General features: G+C 41.6%; 1 protein-coding gene across 16 annotated transcripts in view; it reads left to right on the top strand.

The window, feature by feature from the left end:
* The window catches only part of LOC123755482 (protein fantom), a 79,707-nt gene that overhangs the window by 23,930 nt on the left and 36,204 nt on the right, over positions 1-19,573 (top strand). For 15 of the 16 annotated variants that reach the window (XR_011229184.1, XM_069327676.1, XM_069327684.1 and 12 more), the window contains 5 exons: positions 1,251-1,500; positions 5,428-5,543; positions 7,208-7,339; positions 8,592-8,750; positions 14,042-14,128. Coding sequence is in view for 15 of the 16 variants with exons in the window: in XM_069327676.1 (XP_069183777.1) it covers positions 1,251-1,500; positions 5,428-5,543; positions 7,208-7,339; positions 8,592-8,750; positions 14,042-14,128 (744 nt within the window). In the remaining variant the exon portion in view is untranslated. The remainder of the gene's footprint in view (positions 1-1,250; positions 1,501-5,427; positions 5,544-7,207; positions 7,340-8,591; positions 8,751-14,041; positions 14,129-19,573) is intronic. The other variant, XM_069327686.1, reaches the window with a different exon arrangement.

The following is a 19,573-nucleotide window of genomic DNA, read 5'->3' as shown; positions in this document are numbered from 1 at the left end:
GAATCTGACACCTTGCACTTTTATGCATTTGACTGGTCGTAGTGGCCCGTCTTAGTTTGTTAGGTCTTCGGGTGTTTGGGGTGTTGGCCTGCCTCGACGACTGGCTGGTTTGGGCTCTCAACTGGTTCGTTTGTCTGCTAGTCAGGGATCTGGTTCTGTCCCAGCTCACTGGGTTCGGGTTCCTGGTGAACTGACAGAAGTCCCAGTTGGATCCTTCCCAGGTTTGCACGTGGTTGGACCTCATTTGGGATTCTTAGTTGGTGCTGCTTTTCCTACCTCCTTGTTCCAGCTGCGTTCCTGCCATCTATTGATGTTGAGGGGGACCCGGGTGATTCGGCTGATACTCGAGCAGCTGTGGGGGAGTCTGAACTTTGTCCTTCTGGTTTATCCTTTGGGCAGGGTATCTAAGCAACACATAAGTGCTGCTTAGATACTCCCTTGTCCACTGGAGCACCTTACTTTTTACTCCTACCTGTTTCACTAGCATTGTGCCTTACAGGCTTAATAGAATTGTCATAAATCATGTCATTTTTCAAGATGCCGATGTTTGCTGGAGACCTCAAGCAGTGATTGGGAATACTGTATTGTGTACCAGAGGGAGTTTCGAAATACAGAAAATATCATAGGATGTTATATACACCATGGGTCGAGTGTCTTAGGATGTTATGTATTCCATGGGTCGAACATCTTAGGATATTTTGCACACCATGGGGTTGAGCATTTAAGGATGGTATGCAAACCATGGCTTCAACGTCTTAGGATGGTATGCATACCAAGGGTTGAGCACCTTAGGATAGTAAGCACACCATGGGTCTAACATCTTAGGATGGCATGCACACACTGGGTCGAACATCTTAGGATGGTATGCACATACTGGGGTCAAGCAGCTTAGGATGGTATGCACACACTTGGTTGAGCATCTTAGGAAGGTATGCACACACTGGGTCAAGCATCATAAGAAGGTATGCACACACTGGGTCGAGCATCTTGGGATGGTATGTACACCATGGGTCGAGTATCTTAGGATGCTATGCACACCATGGGTTTGAGTATCTTAGGATTGCACTCCATGGCTCGAGCATCTTAGGATGGTATGCACACCATGGGTCAAGCATCTTAAGGATGGTATGCACATACTGGGTCGAGCATCTTAGGATGATATGCACACTTCAAGGGTTAATGAACAATCAATTGATTCTGCTCTAAAAGGTGCTTGTATTTACTGTATTTTCTAAGCTTATTTTTTGCAGTGTGCTGAAGATACAGAATATGAACTACAGCAGAAAATAGCAATGCTGGAGGAGGAAGTTTTAAGTCTTCGGGAGGATTTGCAGGATCACGGAGTACGTGAAGAGAGAGAAACTGTAGCAGTTGTGCGGGCAGAACGGGAAACACGCACTCTTACTGCCCGCATCACTGCACTTCAGGAGCAGTTGGCTATGACTGAGGAGAAAGTTACAGTAGAGAAGTCAAGGAAAGATGCTCTACAAAATGAACTTGGTGATTATTGAAGAGAACCTTGTTTACTGAAAAGTTGACATCTTTCCCAAATAAAGGGAAAGGGACATAGATATATCGGTTAGAAAATGATGAAGCTATAAGATAAGCTCAAACCCACATTCCTAAACTTTCAAGCACACACTCATAACCGACTGAACCATAATAGGCTTAAATGGTATTTGGTAAAACTTGGAATGTGGTACCGGACAATGCATTTCATGTTCCATGCACGTCAAGTGGCACATCTGCCCGAGATACTTTTAAGCCTATCATTGTCCAGTCATTAGTGTGTGTGTGTGTGTGTGTGTGTGCCTGAGAAGTTTATTGATCTGGGTTCAAACCCATTGTACGACTTCAGCATTTTCTCAGATGTATAACGTAATTGTGATATCATCATGCAGGCCAACTTCTCGTGAATTGGCAATCATTATTTTATTTACCTTAGGTGTTTGACCAGACCACATACTAGAAGGTGAAGGGACGATGACGTTTCGGTCCGTCCTGGACCATTCTCAAGTCCAAGCCATTCTCAAGTCATCGACTTGAGAATGGCTTGGACTTGAGAATGGTCCAGGACGGACCGAAACGTTATCGTCCCTTCACCTTCTAGTGTGTGGTCTGGTCAAACTACTTCAGCCACGTTATTGTGACTCATCGCCTGCATACCTTAGGTGTTCTTTCACCAGCACAGCAACACCTCCACCTTTCCTAATTTTTCTATCCCGTCTCCATACTGAGTAACCCCTTGGGAATACGACCTCATTTAAAATATCATCTTCGAGTTTCATTTCTGTGAGTGCAACAATGTCTGGTGTCTGCAGCTGTATTACATCACAGTACAGTATTTTTTTATCTTACTCCATCTATGTTGATGTATTCAATTTTCAGGAACATGTTTCCTCTCCCGTCCCCCTTGTTCTTCACTCCCCTTTCTCTAGTGATTTTGATGATTTGCCTTTTTGTACCATTTCACTGACTTGTCTACCCCACTATCACCTTGTAGAAAAAAAATTGATTTCTTCTTCGATCCTACTCTCATTTAGACATTTTTGCCTCTCTTGGGTTCAGTTTCAGCTTCTCTCTGTCTTTGAAAGATCTTGTCTTAATGACCATAATTTCCCTTCCTCATCACTTTGTAATTTCCTAACATACCTTAGTACTTTTTTTATTTGTTTAACACCGTTTAGGGTGATCCTCAAGGGTTGATCTTTCCCTTTTTCATACCTGCCATTTCTGAAGTTGCAGACATTCTCTTTGGTTGTAAGACCTTCCACTAGCCCAATAGTTTTATCTACTACTTTCGCTTCTGTGGTTCTTTCTGACCTAGATGTTATCTCTTTCTCTGCAACCAAAAATTAATAGGGACTTTGATCGATTGTGTTTTGCACCAATTTCAGGATTGATGTCAGTTCCTGTCTGACTTCCAGTCTAGTGTTTGTTTTTTTCTGATTGCTGCAGTTTTTGGCTTCCTTTACTGCTGCTGCTATTTTTCCTTCTCCCAGGCCACCTGTGCATAGGTAAGTTGCATATCCTTCTTGTGTAATTTCCTCCATCTGTAATGACAAGAGCTGTTTTTCCTGTTGGATTTCCTCACCTAACATATTGTAGTCACTCATGTTTAGATTTGCTGTAACTTCTTCAAAAGCTATTTTCAAGACTATATTTTCCTCCTCCTTGGCTTTGCTCTTAGTGTCCCAGTAATTCTTGTCTTTGCATAATTCTTTCAAACTCCCTTTAAGATCTGATACTTAACTACTCAAGTGGTCATTACTTTCTCTCAAATTCCTGATTGTTTCCACATGTTAGTTCACAATGTATAATTTTACCAACTTGTTATGTAGTCTTCTCATATTAATACTTTCCTCATTAAATTCACCAAAATCCAGCTGTGTGTGTTTCTGTTGGGATCCCTGTCGGCTCCCTGAAGCTATCCATACTGATATAATGCTATAATAATTGGGGGTCATCAGTCGCAGATTTCCTGTTGCCTAATGGGTCTGCTAAACCGAATAATGGGGTCATCCGGACAAAATTGCATCCTGATAGTTTTAAGTTCATATCCGGATAAATGTCCATAGAATCCGGGTGACCAAAGGTTTGTCCGGATAAGTGTATGCAGGCAGAGAGTTTAAATCAGATCTGGATAACTTTCTACCAACTTGTCCATATCTGGACTGAAATCCGGACAAACTGAGATTTCTACGGATACAGAAGTCAGGCATTGGGCCGTATTGTATTAATCCTGTACGGCTGTGGCTCGAGGAGCGTGGTATAAGTGGTTTTGGGGTGGGTGGTTTTAGGACCTGAGGCAAACCAAAGAGCTGATCATAAGAAAGGCCAGTGAACACAGGAGGCAAGCCAAACTTGATTTTCATTTGGTAAGAACAGCAAGTCAAGGACCTTCAAACAGTGAGGCCTCACAAGCAAGCAAATGACCTTCAGCCAGTGAGGCCTCACAAGCAAGCAAATGACCTTCAGCCAGTGAGGCCTCACAAGCAAGCAAATGACCTTCAACCAATGAGGCCTCACAAGCAAGCAAATGACCTTCAGCCAGTGAGGCCTCACAAGCAAGCAAATTACCTTCAGCCAGTGAGGCCTCACAAGCAAGCAAATGACCTTCAACCAATGAGGCCTCACAAGCAAGCCAAGAACCTTCAACCAGCGAGGCTTCAGCAGCTGGCAGTCAAAAGTAATTTTGCCAAGCTCATATACTGCACAGTAATTTCAAGTGTAAATTTTTGCGTTGTGTTAGGTTAGGTTAAATTTTCAACAATTCTTAACTTCAAGATGTGTAGCATCAATCAACAAGACGAACTACAACAAGGTAAGTTGAAGTTTCTGTTTTAAATTAATTACAGTACTGTACTTGAATATTTTATAATTATAGTCTGTGTGTGGCAATTCAAATTATGTTGGTTGTGGTACAAAAAATTAGGAATATGTTCACTTTTGGACTTTCCTGGTAAAAAGTCGGCTTATCCGGATGTCAGGCTTAGATGAACAGAGTCCTGGCCTCTAGGTATCTTGGGAATGTTCCGGGCCCACTGCGGCCTTGTGCTGCTTTGGGGTGCCTGTTATAGCCGACTATCTCTTCCTCAAATTGAGACCTGTGGTGCTGCCACCTTCCTGGTTGGTCCCTTTTTTTCCTTCTCTGTGAGTAGTTAACTTCAGGGAGCCGATAGAGCTCCCCACAGAAAACCAGTGTTGAATGTAATGAAATGCTAGTTTCTGGGTGAACCCCGGAGGCTGCCTGACACCCTCCCTCCCTCCGATTTTTTTTTTCATCATTCAAGAACTGAATGGTGGGCGGCCCGGCTCCTCCTCCCTCCACAGGGAGGATTGGGAGTTAGTTGGATGAATTATTTTTCTCTCTGCATGAGTTCTTTTATAATTTGAAGGATGTAGGTCTCACTTTTCAACCAGTCAATGGTCTGTTTTGTTCCGCCTACCTCTCTAGGTGCCTTCCTTGTTTGATGGCAATTATGATAAATGTACAGTACTTTAAATGTAAAGCGTTCATAGGCCATTGCTCCCTGTGCGCCTCTGAGGGGGCCAGGTTCTGGCTCATGGTCTCCAGTAGGCAACAAGAACTCTGCTAATGATGGCCCCCAACTAATATAGCACTATATCAGTATGGATAGCTTCAGGGAACCTCTGGGGCTTGCCCAAAAACTGGCATCTCATTAAATTCAATGCTGGGGTTTTCTTCTTGCCAACGGCCATCTTGAAATTTGTTGTCTGCCCTCTGTTTTCATGTGTGTGTGTTTTTGATACAATACAAGAGCCAAATGTACTAGAGACCTGTTATATGCCTCCCAGAAAAAGGCATTTCATTTCATTCAGTGCTTTATGTCTTCTATAATGTTTTATGCAAATTTGCAAATCTGACCATAATATTAAAGCAGATTTTTCATATTTTTATCAAAGAGATGGTGACTGGGAAACTTCTGGAGGCTGAGAATCAGTTAAGAGAGCTGCAACAAGAACATCAAAAAGCACTGGGACAGTTCCAACAGGTTACTGAGAAAAAAATTGTATTAGAGGTTAGTATGAAAATACAGTAGTTAAAAACCATATTTTATGAAGCTGGTATGTATTGTGTATTTCAACCTTAGATACTAGTTTTATTAGAATGCTAAGTATTAAAAAACACCATTAACCCTTGAACAGCTCTTAATTGCATATACAGTGTGGCCTCGATTTACGAATTTAATCCGTTCTCAGAGACGGGTCGTAAGTCGAAAATTCGTAAGTCAAAACGAATTTTCCCATAAGAAATAATGTAAATTGAATTAATCCGTTCCACACACCCAAAAATATTAACTTAAAAATACATTTTATAAGGAATACTACTCATATTTTTCATACACAACACAATCAGGTATAAATATAAACCATAAATAAAATAAGTGAACATTTAACTGCACTTTACTTCTACTGAGGTCTCTTGGTGGTGCATGGGAGACGGTGAGGAGGGAGGGAGGAAGGGGCAGTGTTGGTGTATGAGGAGGGTGAGGAGGATAGGGGGGGGGGGTGAGACCGTTCCTTGCTTGCCTTACTGGTTCCAGCTTTTCTTTTCACACATTTCACTGCCTGTTATGTAGCAGCCAGTCAGAACCAGTCATTTAGTCAGAAGTCAGTCAAGCATTCACAGTCAATATCAGTCACAGGCAGTCATAACCAAAGGCAGTCAAGCATTCACTGTTGTGGTAGCAACCAGTTTGGCATTTACGATCAGTCAAACATTTACAGCCACTTATGCATACACAGTCAATCAGGCTTTCACAGTCAATCATGCTTTCACAGTCACAACCAGTCAGTTAGCAAACAATAAGTTCAATTTCAGGTGCTTAGGGAGTCTGCCTCCCTATCTGTCACAAGGAAGCCCACCGTATTAATACTGTACTGTCCATAGGGCTGAGAGGGATACAGCTGGGGGGGGGGGGCAGTCTGGAGAATGAGGAGATGGAGGTAGCGGGGAGGTTGTGGGATGGGAGAATGGAGGTAGTGGGGAGGGTGCGGGATGGGGGGCTGGAGGTAGTGGGGAGGGTGCGGGATGGGGGGAATGGAGGTAACGGGGAGGGACCGGGGGTGACCAGCGCCTGTGTTAGTCTTAGCTAGTTCACGCCACCGCCAACTCCCACCCACTTTTACTACCCATCCTGGTACTCTGTACATATATACCAACCCGTTCTCGCAAATTTAATAAGTCAATATTGACTTATTAAATATGTGCATAGGTGACATACTTAACATAATAGATACCCTTAAAAAGATTCATAGAAAACACCGACCTTACCTAACCTTGTTAGTATCTTAAGATAAGCATCTTATTGCTTCGTAATTACAATTATTACCTAACCTATAATAGGTATAGGTTAAGTAATAATTGTAATTACGAAGCAATAAGATGCTTATCTTAAGATACTAACAAGGTTATGTAAGGTCGGTGTTTTCTATGAATCTTTTTAAGGGTATCTATTATGTTTAGTATATCACCTATGCACGTGGTTAATAAGTCAATATTGACTTTACGAATTTGCGAGAACGGGTTGTATATACACTGTATATATATATTTTAAAGTTGTGAGGGGTACCACCTCTGGTGCAAATATGGGGACCCATAGCCTCAGAGAAGAAAATAAGGAATTTATTTATTTATTTATTTATTTATTTATTTATTTATTTATATTGTGCTTATTTTCAGAAGGAAAATGGTCAACTTCAAAAGGAAAATGAACAATTAGCAACTATTAATAGAAATTTTGAGCATCAACAACTTGCAGCAGAAAATGAAACACTGAAGACTCAAATTGCTCATCTGGAATCTGCTTTACAAGTAAGTGTTTAAATTTTTTTATTTAACCCTTTAACTGCGCCGTCTCCAAATATGACACCCCCAGTGCACAGGAAATAAATTATCTTTAAAAAATTCTTTTGTTTTTTAAAGTGTCAAAAACCCTACATTATTACTACTAAAGTGTCAAAAAACATACTACATTGTTAACCCCTGAATGGAACAGGCAACCCCTGCCACCCGAAACCAACGGGTAGCAGGGGTTGCAGCTTGATTTGGGTGAGTGGTTTCAGCAAAAGTTTACAGTTCTTTCCATGATGTACACATTTTCTTAATTTTTGAGGAAGGGATATTCTGTACTGCCTCTATGGTCATCTTCACATGTGTTTTCATTTGTTGAATCTTACCACTGACTTACTTGAGACCTATGGTGTGATATATAATAATCAGTTTTATATTCAAAAAGCAAAAAATCACCAAAAAAATTAGAATTTCTTATAAGCGTGATCATCACTAAGTGGGCAGCTGTAGTAAACTGAGGCAGGTCGGCCCGCATGACCAGGAACCATGCGCTTGGTCGACCTGAACGTGTATCAATAAATATCATTAGTCGATGACACTATCAAAAGTCGAGTCGCATTTTCCGATCAAATTTATATCGTAACTCGAAATTATCGTAAGTCGGGGCTATCATAAGTTGAGGTGCCACTGTATATAGCCTGTGTATATGGTGTAATAACAGCAAGAATGCTGTTTGCTTGATCTAAGAATATAATAAACATGTCACTATATATGAGCCCCATATTTTTTAGCATAGCGATGTTCCACACATTTAACTATATAAATTCCACAAATTACACACTATTGCTATATTGCTGCAAAAAACCAGTGTTGAATGTAAGGAAACACCAGTTCTGTGTGAGCCCTGGAGGCTCCCTGAAGCTATCCCACTGATATAGTGCTATCCTATTTGGGGTCATCAAACACAGAGTTCTTGATGCCTAATGGAGACCAGAGCCAGAACCTGGGACCCCTCAGAGAGGTACAGGGAGCATTGGCCTATGAGCACTTTACATTTAAAGTATGTCATACTTATCAACCAGGTAAAGCACCCAGAGAGGTAGGCGTGAATGAAGTGATTTCATTAATATCAGGAAATAGTCTATTCTCGTGGTTTTCTCTACAGACATAAACCACTTGATATTGCTGTATCAGTTAATATTTTCTGTAAAAAAATAGTAGTTTCCACACATGTCAATACTGTGTTTGTGTAATATCAAAATATTTCTTCCAGAGTGATCTTATTGAAAGAGGAAGTTTGTTGGAGCACATGACCAGTGATAAGGAGGCCCTTGCCACACTTGAGATTGAAGTGAAGCACCTGAGGGAAAGCAACCTCTCACTACAACAACACTTGGAGAAAACCAATCACAAACTAAATATTTATTCCAAGGTAATTACCAATGTCTAGTTACAGGATGAAAGATATGTGAGAGATAAGAGTATGAAAGGGCACCATACAACTGCTGCATATTCCAATTTTGGTCTCAAAAAATCATGAACAGTTTCTTTAGTATTTCACCATCCATATACTGTAATTAAAAGCAAGTCTGAAATTGGAAAGTGACACATACGCTCCTCTCACAATGTTCTTTGTGTTCTTCTGGCGACAGCCTCCTATCCAAAATCACCCCTAAGTCTCATTCTTTATTAGTGTTCTGTAATTCCTTTCTACATAATTTGTAAGTTGTGTGTGGTCTATTTTCTTTGATTCCACATTCCATACCATGGCATTTATCCACATTGAATTCCATTTGCCACTCCAAGCACTTATTTTATCTAGATTGATTTGAAGGGCATTACAATTGTTTGCTTCTACTATCTTCCCCAGTATCTTAACATCATCCGCAAACATGTTCATATAATTCTGTATTCCTTCTGGTAGATCGTTTATGTAGACGATGAACATTACTGGTGCAAGAACTGAACTCTGTGGTACACTGCTAGTAACACTCCTCCAGTCAGATACATTGTCACTGATTACCGCCCTGATCTGTCTGTCAATTAGAAAATTTTTCATCTGTGTCAGAAGTCTCCTTGTCACCCCTCCAGCATGTTCCAGTTTCCAGAACAGCCTCTTGTGCATGACTGTCAAAAGCCATTTTTAGGTCCAGATAGACACAAGTCAACACAACCCCCTCTTTCCTATAGAATCTGTAGCTCTATCAAAAAACCTATTTTAACCCCCAACCCCCCCACACTAAATAATATTGTCAACAATGAATTAATAAAAGATCCACTCATGGATGTCAACCAACAAACTTACACTAAACATAGAAAAGACCTACTACATTCTATTTGGTAGCAAATCATATTCAACTTCAGATAGACAATGTTAACATTACCAGTACAAATGAGGGAAAGTTCCTTGGCCTATATATAGACAAGAGACTGAACTTCAGCACCCATATACAACACATAGCCAAAAAGAGTATAAAAAATGGTTGGTAAACTTTTTAAAATCGGATACTATGTTCCCCCACTCTGCTCTCCTCTCGTTATACTATTCACTAATCTATCCCTATCTTACATATGGTATCTGTGCATAGGGTTCAACCACTGCAAATTACCTCAAACCTATCATCACTTGGCAAAAATCTGCAATCAGAACAATAACAAACTATGTATTCCGACAACAAACAGCTCCTCTGTTTAAGTCCCTTAACATGCTAAACATACACTCACTCCACACATTCTCATGTGCTATCTATATGTACAAAACTTTGTTCCTAAAAGTTGTCTCTTGGCTGGGGCTTTGTGCCCAGTGCTCACCAGGCCGGCCAGGGGCAGTGGGGGATCTGTTCTTCCGTTGGGCCCACAGCACGGTGCAGGAGTTGGCGGCGGTATGGATGTCACTTCAGAGGGTTCAGGTCACTTGCAGATCGACGATTAGGCTCCATTCGGACTGCTCCCTGGTGGTTCATTGCCTGAACCGTGGGGGTTCGATGCGGTCCTTGGCTGGTCGAGGTGAGGTTACCTGTACCTCTTCTCCCCGGTTCGGCTGTTGCTTCAGGTCTTGGCTCTCTTGGAGACTTACCACGGGGGAGTAGTCCTCTTGGCCCCTTGGTGGCCGGCCCAGCCTTGGTTTCAGGCGCTGCTTGCTCACTGTCCGAACCCAGGGGTCTTCCCATGGCTCCACCTCTTTCAGCAGATCGGTCCGGTCCGTTATGTGGCTGGTTTGATCTTTTCTTTGAGTCTTTGCGTCTGGTCTTTTTGACTTGAGTCTATCACCATTTTTATGGTATTCAGGTAGCTTCGTTAATGGTGTCCCATTTGTGTGCTTCGTCTCGGCGGCAGTACTGTATGAAGTTTCCTGGTGGTCCTTCCGTTTCTTTTTGTCTCTTTGTACGTGTACTTTGCTTTTTGTTAAGGTAGTCTTGTCCTTTCTCTCGTGGTCGTTTCAGGACTGCCATCTTAGGCCAAATACTGTCGCCTCGTGTCGTGCGGTGCTGGCGGAGTCGCTGCAGCTTGCTTTGGTATTGATGTTACTTCTGTGATGTTTCGCAAGCTGTCTCGGGCATTGTTTCACCTCCGGCCTGCTCATGTGCCGCCTGAGCTGTCCTGGTCTTTGGACAGGGTGCTCTCTTATCTCTCTTTTCCCTCGGTTTGTAGTGGGTCCCTTCAGTTCAGGATTGTTTCTCCAAGGCTCTTTTCCCCTTTCTGATGATAGATTTGTTCGTTTGCATCCGTCTCATTCTTTTCTGGCGAAGAATGAGATGGCTGCTTTCCAGAGGGGGTCCTTGGGTTATTGATGCTTAGTTGGTTAGACCATGGGTGCATCATGTATTGTGTCCGGTTGCGGCTTTCTGCCATTTTTTGTGTGTCACGGCCTCCGTGACCAGGGACGCACTTTGGGTTGACCCAGTTTCCCTTCTTCCCTGTTCCAGGGTTCGGGTCTCTCAGATCGTCCGCAGGGTTATTTGGGCCAGCCAGCCTGAGGTCTATCCCCCTTTGCCCACGATGTTCGTAAGTTTGCTGTACTTGCTGCCATCTAAGGTAACATGTTTTGAGCTGACATTCGGGCACGGGGTTTTTTGGTGGTCGAACAGGATCCTGGCTGTGCATTACCTGGTCAGTGTTCCTGTGCCTCATCAGGCCTGTGTCGCTTTGGGTCGACGGTTGCAGCCAGTTGTCTCTACTTTGAGTTGAGGAGCGAGTGCCGACTGCCGCCCGGGTACATCCCTTTTGTTTTTTATCTTTGGGTAAGTAGCTCCGGGAGCTGAAGGGGCTTTCCCCAGAAAACCAGTGTTGAATGTAATGAAACGCCATTTTCTGGGTGAGACCCAGAGGCTCCCGGTATCCCTTCCTCCGGTCGGCGGTTTTTCGCATGTTTTGACATCCTGCCTCAGAACTGGGATGTGGGTAGCTGGCGAGAGGGGTCTGGGGCTCCCCCTTCCCCCTCCCTGGGAGGGGGAAGCTGTGCAGATAGCGACACGGCACGTAGTGATGTCATGCTCGTTTTCATTTATGGAGTTCTGTCCACTCGTTTGACTTTCAGTAGTAGTTTCAACCAGAATAGGGGGTTTGTTTTGGGGCGCTTACCTTTCTGGGTGCCTGATCCAGTCGATGGTAGACATTGAATGCTCCTAAACCACATGTGCATTTCTATAGGCCATTGCTCTTCGTGCCTTTCCGAGGGGGGTCCAGGTTCTGGCTTGTGGTTCCTGGTAGGCCTAGAACTCCATTTACATTAACTGATGCTAAAGTCTAATAAATAAATCCATATCAGCCTAGACAGCTCCGAGGAGCCTCCGAGTCTCACCCAGAAAATGGCATTTCATTACATTCAACGCTGGTTTTATGGTGTGCTCTGGAATTGGCATTTGATCCGGCTCTCTGAAAAACTCATTTTGTACAAACACACTTTGGACCGGTTCATATAGCATTTCACACATTTTTTTTTCATTCTCAGTAGACCTGTTCCCCATTCTCAATCTCTGAATTTTATCCTTTACCTGCAGCTTGCTTTTAATGAAGTTACAGAAAAGTTCTGAATCTGTTTTTACGTTTGTTTGCTATGCCTTTCTCAAAGTTCCTCTTTGCCCCTCTTCTCACTGCTGTGTAATTGTTTCTTGTTTGCTCTTAGTGCTGGTATGTTTGCCTTTTCCTATATTGAACTCATTTGTATCGAAGATAGCATGATCGTGATACTATGGTTGTCGTGAAGTTTTCCAGTGGTCCTCATCTCGTGCAGATAAGCATGAAGACATATCTTGTTCAGTACAGTACTAATGTGTTGTAACTCTCCAGCAGTTTCTTTCTGATAATGAGTAACATATTTGAATAAAGTATTATTATTACTATTAATATCTATAACAACTGCATTATTCCTTGTACAGTAATTCTCTCTTAACAAATACATTACTCATTTCAATTATCTCCTTAACAAATAAATTAATACTTTCGCGCTATCTGGACGCGCCGGCGCGTCCCGTTTCGTCTAACGCTAACGCATAGTGGACATAAAGTTGAGTCCTCTTTTAAAATATTTGTATAAAATTCAATTTTTATCCGATTTACTTTGGGTTTGTTTCAAACTGCGCGCTATGAGGCTCTCTTTCTCACCACTAGGCTGCATGGTACAATAAGTTCATGAAAGGTGTGGATAACTTCGATCAAATGGTATTTTGTCCCAAACGGGTTGCAGGTGGGTGACTTTAGCCGTTTATACTGGTAATGCTTCCCCCATATCATGTATTATATGCATATGTCTGTTTAGGGAATTTTATTCCGATCAATATACAACCAAAAATAACTGTGTGCAACAAGTATAAACTTGACAAACATAACAAAAGTAAAAACATTTCGTGTGTGTTTGACGCTCACTGATATGTTCCAGCGTTGTTTTATATTTGGCGCTATTCTAACTTACGCTTTGTTGATATTTTTTACCTATGGGCACATAGAACATTCTATTGCGAACACATTGACACAAAAATGAATGACGTACATAGAAAATTAATGTCATGAGAGTGAAATAAGTATAAACTTTCAAAGCGCCGTGCGTCGTCCCGTCACCGATACCGGGTAACAATTTCACCACTTCCCACACTCTTGCGGGCGGGCCGCATCATTATTCTACGCTTATATTCATATCACCGTGTTGGGAATTTCATTGCGAGTCCATTGATACCAAAATTAACGCTGTAGAATAAGTGTGGAGGTGATTACAATCCCAAGAGTAAAAACATTTTGTTGCTGATGGGCGCTCACGGCGAGTCATCTTCGTAGTTATTTATTTGGTGCTGGTATCCCTATACGTTTCGTGACTTTTTTTACTGATGTTCTTCTAGAGAATTTTATTGCGAACACGTTGGTACCAAAATGAAATACGTAGCATGAGAACTAAGGTCAGAAGAGTAAAAAGAGTATACACATTTTTGTTTTTACGCTTAAGCGATAAAAACGCAGCGCGCACATTCGGTTGGCTGAGTGACCTTTGCGGAGAGCGCGAAAGTGTTAAATACATGTTACAATATACTGTGTAGTTATGCCTTGTTAAGTTACCAATCTAAAACTTTCTAAACAATTAGAAAAGAAAATTGTTTAGAAAATTAATTAAATTTTCTAAACAATTTAATTTTCAAAGGAATGCAGTCTGACATATAATTTAGCAATACTATTTGATGGATAAAAGAAGTTTGCATCACATAATGTAAATGATTTGTTCATATACATTTTCAGGCTGGCTTGCTGGATTTAACAAAGAAAGATTTTGTTAGTTCATTAACAAAACAAGAGGAAGATAATGCAAAGGGTATGTCTACCAAGGTGAGTAAGACATTTTCTATTCTATGGATTCTCATAATAAAACTGGGGAAATATATAACAAATCAAGAGTTGAATGCAATGAAATGCCATTTTCTAGTTGGTTATGTAGTAGCTCCTCATAGCTGCAACACTGCTGCCAGGCTTTGTGCAGGCTTACCACACCCTCCCAAGCTTACTGGGAGCCAGGACTAGACTCTGGCTGTCTGTGAGTCAAGGGGAGCTTAGGGATCAGAGATCAACCTAAAACTGAGAAAAAATCCACCTGGAGAGATAGGTGCCTAAAAATTTGTGTCCCTGTGGAAAATAAAGCAAGAATTTATTTGTTGAATGTCCCTCATCCATACGTTGCTTGTGTCGTGCTTGGGTGTCTGGCCAAGTGCATCTTGTTTAGGCCTGTCTCTTCGATTTCTTCTTTCCATGGATAATCCCTGTTCATCTTTCTGTGTTATATTTTTTATGTATTTGCCATCAAATCAAGATATGACAGCCTCCCTGATGAGGCTCCTTTGTGAGATGCTGTAGCACTGCTAAGCTAATGAATGAGCCCTCCAGAAATCCATCACTGAATGTAATGAGACATCCCATTGTGGTTGGCCACTCAGTAGCTCCTTGTTCCCCACTTATGAATGAGCTGGTTGGCTTCTAGAATAATGGATTGCTTGGGCTTCTACTCAATGGTGGGTTAATGTATTTTGGCAGTATTTTTGTCATTGTAACGATTGTTTCCATTGTTTCATCAGGGTTACAAATTTCTTCAAGCATTTGCCCGTTTTGGAGCATTTCGTCTTTCTGGTCGGTCTTTTGCTCGGTTCTGTGGTGATCTCTGGGGTGTGAGCTCTCCTTCACCTCTTTGAGCACAATTGGATCACAATTCTTCCTTTTCATCTAATATTCTGTTAGACTTGGCACCATTGGATTGGAAATTGTGGGAAATTTTACCCACTATATCAACATTATCATCTAAGAAATTATTATTTCCATATCATATTTATATTTCACATTAGAATCACATCAGATTCATTATATTGTATTATACATTAACCCTTACACTGCTCAGGGGTTCTGGGGACATTTACACCCCTGTGCGCAAGAAAAAAAAATTCAAAAATTTTTTTTCGTCTTCTAAACATGTTAGCACTTTGGCGCACCCCGCTCGCCACCCCTCAACTGTGCGATATGGGACCCAGGGTGTCACAGGAGTGTGCGCAAATTCTGAAAAGTGTATACGCTCTTCAACTTTGTCACCTTAATTCTCGTTCTACGAGATTAAATTTGGTATCATTGTGTTCGCAATAGAATTCTCTACAGCACTAAATGCATATAAACTCCAAAAGCCCGGCTAATTACCCGCAGCAAACAGAGAAAGTGCGAACGAGTTACCCAGGAGCGCGCAAACGGGATAAAATGTTTTCACTATTTTCACTCTGGTCACCTCAATTTTTATCCTAGGTCTTTCATTTTGGTCTCAATGGGTTCGCAATAGAATTCTCTAGAGGAACATTAGCATATAAAATAAAAAACCTGGTCACGCTCCAACCGCCGACGAGTTGAAGACGGGCCACGAGTTAGCCACGAGTGAGTGCTCAGCCGCCTTCCAGCTACACTCCCAATTCCCGCCCTTTTCAAGCCTTTCTTTCGCAATTTTCTTCCTGGAAGGGCCTTGTTCATGATCACTATCCATCGTGGAGTAAGCGTAGATAGATTCTAAAGCCGCAGTAAGAAATATAGCAACGGAAAATAGCCGAAATGTTCACACGTTTGAGATGCGAGGGGAGGCGACATTGGTTACAACAGTGGAGCGAAAACAATGGGCCCACGGCATGTGCCAAGCCACCTGAGGGCCACGAGGCTCAACAAAGAAAATGGGAAGACATCGGCGCGCATTTTAAAACCAGTCCCAAAAAAATCGGATGAAAACCTGATTTTTGGCGATTATTTAAAGTGGATGACGCAATGCTGCGTCATCCCCGGAATTACCGCCAGTAAACGGATGACGCAATGCTGCGTCATGCCCGGGCGAAAGTGTTAATTTGTGTCCCCTGAGCACGGAAAAAATAAAAAAAAAATCGTAGGTGACATATTTTGGGCGCAATTGACCGAGGAAGTCTGGCAAAAAGTGGGCGTTGACAGAGCGGTCGTCAGACCCGGTCAGCGTCACCCACGCTGACAGATGGGAGTTGCCACAAAGATATTATTACCTAATTGTTTCAATGTCTCCGATTGATTTTTTCTTAGTTTTTTTGCAGTAATATTATTCAATAGTGTGTATTGTAATGTATTTATATAATAAAAGTGGTGAATAATCGCTATACTCAAAAGTATGATGTGCATATTAGTGATTCAATTATTATGTTTATAAAACAATAAACAAATAGTTTTGCTGCTATTACACTCTATACACAGGTTATATATTAGTATCTGCATGTTTTGGTCACCATAACGAACCACGAAGTTGGTATTGAGAGTCGAAAAGCAACGAAGAGTTACCGCTACACACCAGCCAGCCACTCGCTGCCACACCCTCAACACACGCACTAAACTTTCTTCCTCAACAATACCATTTGTGGTGTTATTACACTATATACAGACGTTATATATAAGTATGTATATATTTTGTTCACCACAACTGTACAGCTAAGCTGATATAGTTAATTCAGGCACCAAGAGTCATCGCTATACACAGATGGCGGCTGGCGGCTCCCTCACTCTTTCAAGGTCACACGCACTAAACTTTCTCCCCCAACAATACTGTTTGCAGTGTTATTACCCTATATACACATATTATATATAAATATATACATGTTTTATGCACCGTAACTGTACACCTAAGCTTGTAGTGCGCCCAAAGAGCATAGTGGCCACCCTCTAAACAGCTAGACAAATCGTGCAGACGACGTCACCTCCGTCACCCATATGGCTCCTCCCAGCATAATCCTTTTGCTGTTATTACACTAATACACACATTATATATAAGTATCTACATTTGTGTTCACCATAGAGAACCACTGACCTGGTATGGTGAATGCAAACAATAACAGCTAGCCACACAGTCAGTAAACGATGCTGTCTCCCTCCATCTCTCACCATCACTCCTCCCACAGCGCTAATTATTACAACAATCCTGCTATTATCACAACCCTGGTTATTTATATCAGTCATGGGTCATCTGTAATATTGTCATTGCTAAATAATAACAATTATATATTTATTTTGACATTTTTCGGCGATGCTTTGGTCACAAGCTGAACAGCAATGCTGTTCGCTCATGCTGCGTGCGCCGGCCTTGGTTGCTCCAACAGTACTGTGCCTCTCACACCTGAGAATATTGCCCACGATTTTTTTTTAAAATGGCATCTGTTTACAAGAGCCCTGAGGAAGCTACTGTGAACCCCGTGTAACCGCGGGCCATTTGAATCAGGCCTGGCACCCTATGGCGTATATATACACCATGCGCACCATGGGATATGTTACTCGGGGCGTATATATACGCCATGCGCAGTTTAAGGGTTAACTAGGTCCTACATGATCATTTGGTCATGTATGCCATAAAGGCCCGTGTGTGTCTACGTGACTATGTGCATGATTTCTCAAGGATCTAGAAAGTTCTGGAAGAACTTAATTAAAAAATAGTTGGAACATCAATCGATTTCAGGTGAGGATTAAATCAAATCCTTAATAACAATCAATAGTGCACGTACTATCAAGTACTAGTGATTTTAAAATGTCAGTGTCAGTGATTTTAGAAGAATAGGAAAATATGAGAAAGAAAAGAACCGCCCCTTAAGGGTGACGTTTAATGGAGTGAAAAACATGATGGAAGTGCTAAGAAATGCCAGGAAACTGCAGAGTGATGAGGTTGGCAAACTTTGGTCAATAAGACAAGACCTCTCCAAGGAAGACAGAGAAAAGCTGAAAATGAACCTAATTGAGGCAAAACGTCTAAATGGGGATAGAAATGAAGACAGAAATTCTTTTTTTTACAAAGTGACAGGGACTGGAAAGCTTGTGAAATGGTACATAAAAACAAAGCAACAAGATCAGTAGTGGAAGGGGGAGTAAAGAGCAAAGGAAAAGGGAACATGTTCTTGATAATTGTATATACCAACATAGATGGAGTGAGGTCAAAAACTTTGGAGTTGCAAGATATAATCCAGCTTAGGGTCCCAGATATTGTTGCATTATCAGAGACGAAACTTGAAGGAAATATAATAAATGAAGTCATATTCCCAAGAGGCTATTCAGTTTGGAGACGTGACAGGAAAACTAGGAAGGGAGGAGTGGCTGTACTGGTGAAAAAACACCTGAGGGTAAAAGAGTTAATATTTGAAAACCCTCGAGATATTGACATAATGGCATTGCAGGTCTGGAATCAGGATGATAAGCTGATAATTGTAAATGCCTACAGCCCACCAGCAAGCAACACATGGACAAAGGAAGAACTGGATGACAAACGAGAGGGCCTCATAATGGTCATGAGAGATATTATTGTACAAGCAGATAAAGATAAATCACGACTGTTGATACTGGGGGACTTCAACTTTAAAGCAACAGACTGGGAGGCCTATGAAGCAAGAACGGAGGACTTTTGGACATGCAGATTTGTGAACCTCATTCTGGAGACATTCTTGTATCAACACATAAAGCAGGCTACAAGAATGAGGGAAGGAGATGTACCGTCAGTACTGGATCTAGTATTCACCAGGAAAGAAGAAGAGATATTTGACATCCAGTACCTTCCTCCCTTGGGAAAGAGTGATCACGTCCTGTTAGACATTGATTATGCTTTAAGATATCATCTAGAAGAAAATGGGGATATTGAAACAGTTGATAAACTCGATTTAAGGAGAGGCAACTATGGGGAACTTCGAAATTTTTTTAATGAGTGTAATTGGACAGAATTGTTGCTAGGCAGGGAAGAAAATGAAATGTATGCCAAATTTTTAAAAATATACGAGGAAGGCACACAAACATTCATACCAAAACAGAGATGCAGGGCCAGAAAACAGGATTGGTTCGACAGATATTGTGAGAGGGCAAGAGACCAAAAGACACAAAAATGGAATCAGTATAGGAAGAGGCCAAACCCCCAAACATACCAGCGATACAAAGATGCGAGAAACAACTATACAGCAGTAAGGAGAGAGGCAGAAAGAAATTTTGAAAAAGGGATAGCGGATAAATGTAAAACAGAACCGGGCCTATTCTACAAATTCATAAACAACAAATTGCAGGTAAAGGATAATATCCAGAGGTTGAAAATTGGAAACAGATTCACGGAAAATGAAAAGGAAATGTGTGAAACATTAAATGAAAAGTTCCAAAGTGTGTTTGTACAAAATGAAATCTTCAGAGAACCAGACACAATAAGAATTCCAGAGAACAACATAGAGCGGATAGAGGTGTCTAGAGATGAAGTGGAAAATATGCTAAAGGAGCTCGGTAAGA

The sequence above is a fragment of the Procambarus clarkii genome, chromosome 20 (assembly GCF_040958095.1).
Source record: "Procambarus clarkii isolate CNS0578487 chromosome 20, FALCON_Pclarkii_2.0, whole genome shotgun sequence".
Classification (NCBI taxonomy): Eukaryota; Metazoa; Arthropoda; class Malacostraca; order Decapoda; family Cambaridae; genus Procambarus; species Procambarus clarkii.
The sequence above is the reverse complement of the archived record's forward strand: the minus strand, read 5'-3'. Positions and strand labels throughout refer to the sequence as shown.